Raw genomic sequence first — 11,723 nt, forward strand, 5'->3', positions numbered from 1 at the left:
ACTATGGATATGTTGAATCTGTATTAAGATATGGCTTGATTCTTTGGGGCAATAGTGGTGACATTCAGAGAGCTTTTGTTGCCCAAAAAAGATGTATTCGTGCTATGTGTGGAGTTAGCCCGTTGGAAACTTGTAAACCTTTATTTTTTAAATTGGGTATACTACCTCTTGCATGTTTATATATTGAAGAAGTGTCTAAATTTGTAAGAAAGCACAGAACACTTTTTAAAACTGCTAGTGATTTATATCCACGGAACACAAGATACGGTAGCCGACTTGTGGTGGACAAACAACAAAAAACAAGCCGATTTAGGAAGAATTGTACGGTGATGTGTGTAAACATTTACAATAAAATACCACAACAGCTCAAAGAAATGCCCGATGGCCAATTTAATAAAAAAATACGTGAGTGGCTTTTACAACGCAGATTTTATAAATTAAATGATTTTTTGCAAAATTAATGTAAATTATAATTATTTTAATGTAAATGTTAGAAAACTTATTATTTGGGTATATAATGGTATTTAATATTTTAGTAAAGTTTCTATTGAATTTGAACATATGTAAATAATTGTGAATATTTTCCATGCTATAGATTATGGCTAATTAAGGAATGTACATAAAAATATTGTAATAACACCTGTAAACCAACCCTTTTTATAGCAAAATAAATTGATTGATTGATTCATTCATTGATTGATTGATTGATAAGGGGCCCACTGATTACCAGTCCGCCGGACGGTATCGGCCTGTCAGCTAGAACAAAATTTTGACAGTTCCGAACAACTGACAGGCCGATACCGTCCGGCGGACTGTTAATCAGTGGGCCCCTTTAAAAATAATCGATTGATAATAAACAGAAAAACATAATATAGCAAATTAAATTCAGTTAGTTTTTAACAATGAATCGTTTTATTTTTATCAACTCAGTAAGTACTTAATTTAATAGATTTCGTTTGACATATACATTTACTAGCGACCCGCCCCGGCTTCGCACGGGTTACACAAAACCTTAACAAATTATATACATAAACATTCCTCAAGAATCACTTTATTAATTGGCGAAAACCGCATGAAAAACCCTTCAGTAGTTTTTGAGTTTATCGCGAACATATTTACGGGCCATTTTATTTAAAGTTGTCCCCTAGACTATTTTTTCAAAATTGGGATTTTTTATGTTTATTCTACTCAGAATCACGAGCTCTTTCTATCCTAATAGGAGAAAAAAAGTGTCCCAAGGTTTTTTTCCCATTCCGTTACCATTTTTTCATAGACTTTGTATGGCGGTTTCGGAATGGAAAGATCGAAAAATGTATGGAAATCTTGGGACACTTTTTTCTCCTATTATGATCAAAAGAGCTCATGATTCTGAGTAGAAATAACATAAAAAAATCACAATTTTGAAAAAAAAGTGTGGGGGACAACTTTAAATAAAATGGCCCTTACACACAATCAGACAGACGTGGCGGGGGCGGGAGACTTTGTTGTATAATAATGTAGCGATTAACAATTTCTTTAAAATAATTGTATATTGTTTACTGTTAAAACTTTTTAACAGACATATTCACTTTCCCTGGCGAAAAACAGTGATTGTCAAAATGAAATATCAACATGTAATCTACCTGTTATCGATTTTACCTTAAAAACGTAATATGTTTAACATTGTTAAAGAAGATGGCTACCGCGAAATACAGAACACGTCCGATATCATCTGTAATATATTGGTAGTAGGCACGAGTAGGGTCCAACCTGAAATAGGCGGCAGATGCCTGCAGCAGACCTGTCTCCACACGTATTGGCTCGCCTTTCCTGTGGGATAAGACAGTGAAGCCGAGAGGGTAATGCAGGTGCTGGGCATTCCTGCGTTTCCTTAATTCCGTCCCAGGCGGTGTAATGTACCTATGTTACATCATAAATCGTCTGCAATAGACGCAAAGGCCAATGATGATGATGATATTGGTAGTTTTTTATTATTATTTTAACACTATAATACAAAACACGCAAAATATTTGAAAATTACTGGCAAAATTGTTTACTTTATTATTTTTCTTACTACATACTAAATACAGGGTGTAAATTTAGGTATTCACCTGCAATAATGTACAATGTGAATTAAAATTATGTAGGTACCCATCAATCTATGACTGCCTTATCGATAACAGATTTATCTATCTTTAATCCCATCTAATCACGGTTTGATACATTCCTCACTACGCATAGGTATGCGCCCATGTGGAAATAATTAAATCTTTGCTAATTAACTCCAAATGCGTCAAGATTACGGACGCCAACATACAAAAATTTGCCTTGTCTTTGGTAGCCATCTACCTTCTCGACTCAGCTTCCTTATTGCAAAGTGGACGGCAGCTCCCGGTTCTTCGTCTCAGGTAAACAAATAGTTAAGACACCGCCTATTAGAGCCAGTGCCGCGAACACATACCCCGCTACAGTCGGATTCAGGTTATTGATCTGCGGAGCTATCATCATACCGGCCCTGGATAATAATGACAAAACACCAAGCGCCGAATTGCGGATCTGAGTCGGGAATAGTTCCACCCCATAAAGAAAGACCACAATAAAGGCCATGAAAAAGAAACAATTTGAAATGCATGCAAAGAGCACTTTTAGCCAAGCTGGTTCAAAGTTACTAGGCACTAATACAGTAACTAACATAAATATGCCAGCCAATAAAATTGAAGAAAGAAGAAAAGGTTTCCTACCAATTTTGTTGAGCAGGAATACACTAATAAAAGTACCTGGCATCACTAGAACAGCAGAAATTGCTATGTTCACATGGACTTTACCGCTCATCTTGGATATATACTGTGAAACGCCGTAGTATCCCATGCCGCAAACGAGGTACATGTAAGCCATACATAACAGGTTAATGGTAGCTTTTCTGTATTTGAATATGTGGTAGAGTTGAATTTTCTCTTGCTGAGTGCCTTGGGTACTGTAGTAGTATGCATCGATATCTGCGCTGATAGTACTATCTGGCTTCTTATTGCTGAAGAAAGAAATGGATAATCAGTTTCAAGATGCTAAAATATTTAAAAAAAATATGTCTAAATAGCCAGTGAATGTTAAATGGAAAATTCTTATAAAGTACGTCTGTTATACTACATTAACATAAGGTTCAAATTAATTATATCAAATGCCTGTTACTGATGCATGATTAATTGTGGATTGTTAATTCGGATTATATCTCTGAATATGTCTTTAAATAATAGAACCGTTTTTCCCCCGAAGGGTAAAAAACGGATATTTAGGTTCCTGCCGAAGCTTGAACCACATTATGAGATAACACCCTTGTAACTCAGCCCTAATCAAGCGAATTCATCAACTAGTAGCGCCATCTATCGCACTACCCAAGTAGTAATGTCGCCCGGTTGCCAGCGCGCGGCTGCTTTCTCTTCAGTACCACATAAGCCGGCAAGGCCCTTAGGTGTGGTTCAAGCTTCGGCAGGAACCTAAATATCCGTTTTTTACCCTTCGGGGGAAAAACGGTTCTATTTAGGTGTCCGTGCCTTCGCTTGAACCACATTATGAGACGTGTTTAAACCTCTGCCGGCGCTGGCCCGGGCGTACTGTGACTGATGATATTTAAATTTATGCAAAAATCACTTAATAAGAATATGGGCTTGAAATTTATTCCGTATTGATATACTAAAGGATTGTTTACGTCAAACCTTAACTAGATTTTCCTTATTTGTAATTACCGATAAACGAGACAATTGTTAGCACTGACTGGCAACATAAGTTATCCATTGCGACTATAAAACTACTTAACTTTTTATATAAAACAAAACTGTCCCTAAAATCATAATTAAAGACATAAGTAGGTACTTGTAGGTCGTACAAATTTAAGTGTAACCACTATCTGAAGTAGTAGCTCTGATGCGTGTAACGTGAACCTCATCGAGTGAGTTTTACATTAAACCCGTCCAAATTACCTGATTCTTTCTTTACAATCGCCCACTAGGTAATAAAAAGGTTTTGTTGTATGATGTCATGATATTACTACTACTTATCTACTGCTTAACACAAATAAAGCACTGCCGGCCCATCCACTGTTTAAAATTTTTGTAACTAATTGGAAAAGCTTGGGTCCTCTTTGATTTATCGTATTTTCCAACAATTTAATGTAAATTGGTAAGTTGCATCATAGGCCAGATGTAATGTAATATGACTTTTAATGTGGACAAATAACCAAAGGTTTGTATAGGTACCCACTACAATACGATATTGACATTATTTAGATATTAATACATAGTTATTGACTAGGTATACCAGGTTTATTTGTTAATGGGCTATCATTACATAAGGACAACATATTCCGTAAATGTGTTAAAAATTATAAACATGATGTTCTTATTTGTGGAAGCAATTGAGATTTATTTCGAATCAAGTACTCCTCTGCCTGAAAGTAGCGTCAGAAAGTGAAGAAGAAAATACAACACTTCATGGTTTAATTACTGTATGCGTTACTAACAAGTAACAACTCTCAACAACCTAGCAGTAGTTTCAACTGAGGCGATAATACATCCTTCCTTACTGATTAGTTTTAGGTGAGGGTTGCTTTAAAAACAACCATATTAATAGTAAGCCATGAATAGATATTAATTCTTATATGAAATGGTAGGCTCCTACCTATTTTAAGTGTCAATTATGCTGCTAAATTTATTACTCCCCACAGATAACTGAAAACTTGCCAATTAGGCTGGTGCCGGGTCAACCAAGCTTATATTATATGCTTGTCAGTCATGCAAGCGAATGTAACGAATGAACAGAATCACTGACACGAAGGTTACAATCGTGTGGAGGCGATGATTATGAATTTAAAGTGATGCTGACAACTCCAGTTGTTGTGGATGGCATCTCACCATGATGTTGTGCGTAGACTGAAGATCCGTCTACCAAGTAGGATATTTTAGAAGATTTTTTAATCTTTGAAAAATTCCAATGCATTCACCCATAATTTTTAGGCTAATTATAATAAAGGCTTGTAATTGTAGGTTGTTTAATGTTCACTCTTTCTGGTGGCAAGCTGATTCCCAAACTGAAGATTTTATGGTTCGCGCGCTGGTAATGGATTAGCAGCTTTATTGTTAGACTTAGCACGATTTGTGAGTTTTTAATGCTTTCGTATACATACGATCTTCTAATAAGAGTGTAAAACCTCTTGACTGACGATGAAAGACTCTTTGAGTAAGAGTAGAGGAGGTGGACCTATCTACTTTAAATTGTAGTGCAACCTTTTCAAACCAATTGCGGAACTTTCGTAACACCCAGACAAATTAAATCATTATTATTATTTGTATATTGGTCTGAACCAGTAAGTTCTTGGCATACCATTGCAGTGGCACAAACCACGGGTGTCTCATGATGTCATCTAATCTCAAGTGCTGTCAGCACCGGCGCGCGCGGGTGATGCTGTGGCACAATTCCTGTCAAACCTTAACACGTGTAGACGCGTTCATTACCAAATATTAATTTGTACTTTGAAGCCCCAATCCGCATTAGGCCAGCGTGGGGACTATAGCCCAAGCCCTCTCGCGAGTGAGAAGAGGCCTGTGCCCAGTAGTGGGACGTATATAGGCTGAATTATTATTATTATTAATTTGTAGGTACTTTTGATTAGAAATTTAGCAATACAAGGACGTTGTATGTTGTTTATTGGCTTTCGTGCAATCAAGTTGTGTATCATTTGATGATCTTGAGGGAACCCTAGGGTTAATTAGGCATCATGATGCCCACAAATAAACAATTAATTGATGATCTAGGCCTTTCTGCGACATATATTCATGTCACTACCTTGACGTAACCATAGAATAAATAATAGTATGTACTATTACGACAGATTATGACCACAAGGTGGCGCAACCGCGAGCAGGCGTCCGTTCCATAGCGGTGCGCGGTAACTACTAGTGCTAGACACCAAAATTGGTGTGCGCCGCATGTACTTGTAGCGACGCGACGAAATCGCGGAGTGAGCTACCAAGCTATAACCAAGACACGATGATTTTGTAGGGTACTACACCTGGAACTCTAATTGATTGCATTGACGATGACGTTTCCAATTACATGCCCTACGAGACCTGTTACAACAGTATGCTGTAAACCCTGGACTACTACCTTTTAGCTAAGCTTATTGTACTTAGATCCGGCAATGACAGCAGAACTAGTGTTGATTTTCAGAGTAAGTTGCAGGCTCTATTTAACCGGCGAACATATTTGTAGTCATGAGTCACTACTGGGATCATATTTCACTTAGATCTTGCATTTTTTCCTGAACCACCGTATGTTGTTGTTCTTTTATAAAATCACGTGAGTATTTCCTTATCTGCAAAGGAAACCTCTCATCTGGAAATCGAAAGAAGGATATTTCTGATTCGTGTTCTTTCAGAATCCGGTATCTGCTATCGGTGACTGCCTGCAAATATTTTCTACATATTACGCATGTGTGTACGTTTACGTACGTTGTACGTTTGTATGTACGTTGGCTTGCCCCGCAGTCCACATGGTTTCAAAGTTTCTGAAGTGACTTCATTTTAATTTGTCTATTTGGAGAAATTAAACAATCATCGTTTAGATGTAAAGCCGTGGACCGTGGCTATTGGTTCGACAACTTAGTTCTCTTAGGCGGCTTCACCTCTAATTCAATTCGCGATTTTTAGAAACAGAATCAGTAACTCCACTCTAACTAAACTACCGAAAAATCTTTTCATAAATTCTTTATTTATTTACATAACTTGAAGGGGCGCTTCATCTTCTACATAGGCATAACATTTACCACTAAAGAAACCGATGTTTCACCTATTGAACAATCATGAGTTACTATGCGGATTGCAATACTAATTTAATATTTTACTAGTTGGTCCTTTTAGACATTCTGTGAAAGCATCTCCTACAAATACCGTCTGTTTCCGATAGTTATATTACCAGTAAGAGTTCATTTCCTTTGAAATTGAACTATGTAACGTTTATGGTCAACGTTTTATGATGTATGATTGTTATACCAACGGCAGGTCGATTGACAACCCGCTGCTTAGATAATCTTCCGAAGTGGAGCTTGTTACTTGAATTTTGAATCTAATTTCACAAGTTTCTACCTGACTGATGTGAATAGAGCACTAATTACATTATAAATGCCTTTGTCAGTTCGGTCTATTGGACGGAATGCGATGGAAGATACTTGCTGTTTTCTACGTGTTACTCTTAGTTCAGTGGTCTCTGTTTCACAGCTACATAGTAGACGATTTAAAGTAAGTAAAAGATTTCTCTTTGTAACAGGCCGCAATTTTTTAGCTAATGGTCAATATTTAGAGGGTATACAGGAGATGCTTCAGTATTCCCAAAGACAGTATCATCCTGGCTAGAGTCATTCATCATTCAAAAGAGGGATTTAGTGCGATGATTTTTCACTAATATATATGAGTATCATAAACTCTATTCTTTTCAGGTGTAGAGCCGCAATAAAGAGATATCTCTTGTTAGCCTATGACAGAGCCGTAAATGAATTGGTATAAACAAGTATAAACTTGTATTGGTATTCCTATTCAGGAGAGAGAGTTTTAGTTTTCTTTCCTTCTTTAAGGCTAACGTCAATTTTCTTGCCTCCCCCTCTCTCTTTTTGGTATAGGATCTAGTTGGGCAAAGTATAACACAAGGTTTTTCACTTCGTACTTTTCACAGTTTCTTAACTGCTATTTTTCATGGCCGGTTAGTCATACAGTTTAGGATCCTCAGAATGTATATTTTTGGTTTGTTTGGTATCTCACGGGAATTGTTTATTATCGACCCAGACCAACATTTGTACACGACCAAGACGGAAACCTTCCTTTTTCCTGGCAGGTTGAGACAATAGTGTAACTGCATTTCGTTATCAATTTCGCGCCAAACCCGCTAATAGAAATTCTGCTGCTCGTCGGTCTAAAAGATGACACACCATTCGGTCGGCTACATTGATGATGACGCCACTAACTAAGTCGTGCATTGGTTCATGACCATGCAGATCTTAAATGCGAGGCCCACCGTGCAGACATCGAACGATAAAGCGACCAATAAGACGTCCGCTACCGTATTAATGGTAGACCATGAGACAACGGTTTTTGTTTAACAAGACAACGTCATTTCAATGTCATTTCATAGGACGATGCGATATCGTCTCATAAGACGACGCATTAATGTCTCACGATACGACAAAATGTAGTCTTATGGAACAATGCAATGTAGTCCCATGGGACGCAATATCCTCTCACGGGACGATACCACAGGATGGCGCAATGTCTTCTCACATGATGACGTAACTCATCGCGATGCCTGTCGTATCACAGGATGACGCCTTATCGTTTTACAGGACGACGCCTGATGTCCCACAAGACGATGTCACGGGACTACGCTATGTCGTCTCACGCAACGACGCTTGTCGTCTAACGGGACGACGCCGTGTGCCATTTATACCCGTAGGTATTCTATTTATGGTGATGGCTAGAGCTCACTTAGTCTCATCGCTGGGCCACGGGCACTGAGCGGAATGTCACAAGGTCTTTTAACGAGACGATGCTCGTCGTCTTACAAGACGCTGCCATGTCGTCTGTCAGGACAATACCATGTCGTCTGTCAGGACGATACCACAGGACGACGCCATGTCGTGTCACGGGAAGACGCCTTGTCGTCTCACGGGACGACGCCTCGTCGTTTCACGGGTCGACGCCATGTCGTCTCATGGGACGACGCCATGTCGTCTCACGGGACGACGCCATGTCGTCTCACGGGACGACGCCATGTCGTCTCACGGGACGACGCCATGTCGTCTCACGGGACGACGACATGTCGTCTCACGGGACGACGCTTGTTGTCCCACAGGACGAGGCCATGAGGCGTAAGTACCCGTGTACTTTTTGTGACGGTGCCTGTAGGAAGGTCACTGCGTCTCGTCGCTGGGCCATGGGCACCGAGCGGAATGTCACGAAGTCGGAGATTTTCAAAATATTTTTACGATTTAAATTTCTTGATCTTTTTAAACTTGCTTTGTAAACGTGTTGCTCGGCTGAGTTACAAAAGCGTACTGAAGAGAAAGCAGCCGCGCGCTGGCAACCGGGCGACATTACTACTTGGGTAGTGCGATAGATGGCGCTACTAGTTGATGAATTCGCTTGATTAGGGCTGAGTTACAAGGGTGTTATCTCATAATGTGGTTCAAGCGAAGGCACGGACACCTAAATATGTGTATACTTAATACGTGGTATTAATTATATGCCGTGATCGCTATATATGTAGAACAATATTATGTATATCATTACTACAAATATAAGTATATAAGAATTAAACGCACCCATTTTACGTTGTACATGTTTAGTTTAGAAAAAGCGTTTCAATTATGTTGTAACTGAGACGATTGTTTTATCCGGCACACATTTTGTGAGACATTTTCTCCTCTAGTCGATGAATCCCTTAGTTGACTTTTTAAGTAGTGTAAATTTTGCTGGTGTGGTTGTTGATAATGAAATATCGCATAAATGAATACTCACAATTTCGCAATTGACTGCATCGCCTTCACAGTTCTTTCTTTATAATTTCTAGTTAGCAACCACAACGGAGATTCGTTTAAAAAGAAAACAGCAAATCCAAACAAGAACATGGGAATAGAAATGGCAAGTTGAAATTGAAAAGCGTCTCTCAGCCCATACGAAACTCCAGCCATTAATAGATGACCTAAATTAATAGGTACGTGATACAGCGCTGTGAGAGTTTCCCGATATTTTGATCCAGCGTATTCGATTAATAGTACGAAGCTGGTGACGATGCAACCACCGGCACCGAGGCCTTCGAAGAATCTGAAGATAAAGAACGCTGTCATGTTTGGTGACTGGCTGACAGCAACTCCAGCAAGTGCAGTGACTACGAAGCTTACGCTGAACATCATTAGACGACCAAATCTGAAAATAATTTACCGGGTAAGACAAGGTATTTATAAGTAAAATATAAGGACTTGTGCCATACAAAGTGTTTTTATTTTTGTTTTGCCGGAATATTTGGCTTCAGAGATTAGTAAATTACCACTTCCCCATACAATCTCAGTCCCCTTTTTCCTTTCTGGATATGTACATTTCCGTCGAATGGCGATGCTTAAGGTGGAGTAGGCTCAGAGAACGGAGTTTTTGAAAAGTCGTAGCGCTTTCTTAGATCACAATACGGTTGCCAAAAATTACTTTTTATTTACTATTAAAAAACGCAAAACATTCAAATTAAATAACAATATCCGCTGTACCGAGCACACATATCCGTCTCGATCACGCTGCAGCACAGTGAGAGAGAGAAGAACACGAACCTACAAGGCCTTAATCATCTCGAGAAATATAATAAATTTAATTGATTCAGTTACCTGTCAGATAATAGTCCGAACAAGAAAGCTCCGATTAACATTCCACCATATGCACATGTCTCCGATAGGCTGATTTCTTTTTTCCTCTCACAAATCAACCCAAATTTAGTCTGTACGGTCTCCGTGAACACGCTTTTGTCCCATGTCGGGTTGCTGCATGGACACGGATCCGCGTCCACCAGGCGTACCCGTGCTGGGTCTCCACCACCACCACCACCACCACCACCACCATCACCACCACCACCACCACCACCACCACATGTGTACGTCATAGCAGGATTTAAAATCATCAGGTTGAGTATGTGCCATATTGCTGGAATTTTGCTTATAAATACTACAAAGTAAATCACTAATTGGTATTTGGTGATAACATTAAATCGTGCCTCGATCGGATTCGAAGCTGCAGTTCTGAAAATATAACTGAAGATCGACATCACTGCTAGTCAAATGAATGCTGACGTTCTGATAATATACAATATAAATATTAAAACATTTTTACCAAATTGAAACTAAAATGTTCCGCCAAGAAAGCGATACAGCGATGTAAGTAAAAAAATGTCATTCCAGGGATTGTCAATGTCTTGTTATTTTATGTGATGTCAATTTAATAAAAACTTATACATTTCAAAAAAGTTTGTACCAGAAAAAGCCCGAGTAAGGCGGTAAAGACCTGGATAAGTAGGAAATCTCCATACTGGGACTCAAAGTGCGGTCCAGCCATTTTAACATTAAATTACCTCTGTAAGCGAGACAAAACAAAACTCTATAACTGGAATTGGTACTATTGATTTTATATTCACATTTATCTCTATTATATTTGAAAGAATACTTTTAATGTTAGGCCCCATTCGCACGAGAGCTAAAAAAGCGTTGCGTTAAAACCCGACGTTGAACTTACTGCGGATCACGCGGATAGAAAATAATAAATTTAAAACCAAAATGGTTGGCAATAGCCAATATTATTGCGAGAACGGGAAAATGTTATAAACTACCATTATATTTGTACATCCTTTTCATGATAAACGATATCTAAAAGAGCAGTTTGTGTCCCTTTTTCAAGATTGGAGGCTTTTTTGATAACTTATTTAGCTATTTCTGCATGTCGATTAAGCATATTTGATGAAATATTGGCAACCGTAAGCCCTCGAGTACCTACCAGAGCTGGCGCTTTTTTAACGCTTAGTCAGAACAGAATCACGGAGTTTCATACGCTCAATTCGAATAACGCTCAACGCCGAAAATCAAACAGTGCTCGATAAAAAAGCGCCGCGCTTAAAAACCGCCTTCGTGTGAATACATAGGTATATGGTTATCCATTTGTGCCACTCAAACGCTT

At 38.7% G+C, this 11,723-nt stretch overlaps 1 protein-coding gene and 1 long non-coding RNA gene across 2 annotated transcripts in view; both read right to left on the reverse strand.

The window, feature by feature from the left end:
- Positions 1 to 11,723, reverse strand: part of LOC134806469 (uncharacterized) — a 200,981-nt gene that overhangs the window by 87,485 nt on the left and 101,773 nt on the right. The gene's annotated exons all lie outside the window — the stretch shown is intronic.
- LOC134806660 (solute carrier family 22 member 1-like) lies at positions 907 to 10,659 on the reverse strand. Its single transcript, XM_063779989.1, has 3 exons — positions 10,388 to 10,659; positions 9,534 to 9,941; positions 907 to 3,007 (listed from the first exon to the last, which is right to left on the reverse strand). Exons 1-3 carry the CDS (start codon positions 10,657 to 10,659, stop codon positions 2,347 to 2,349), a joined length of 1,341 nt encoding a protein of 446 aa, XP_063636059.1. The 3' UTR covers positions 907 to 2,346.

This window comes from Cydia splendana, chromosome 3 (genome assembly GCF_910591565.1).
Source record: "Cydia splendana chromosome 3, ilCydSple1.2, whole genome shotgun sequence".
Classification (NCBI taxonomy): Eukaryota; Metazoa; Arthropoda; class Insecta; order Lepidoptera; family Tortricidae; genus Cydia; species Cydia splendana.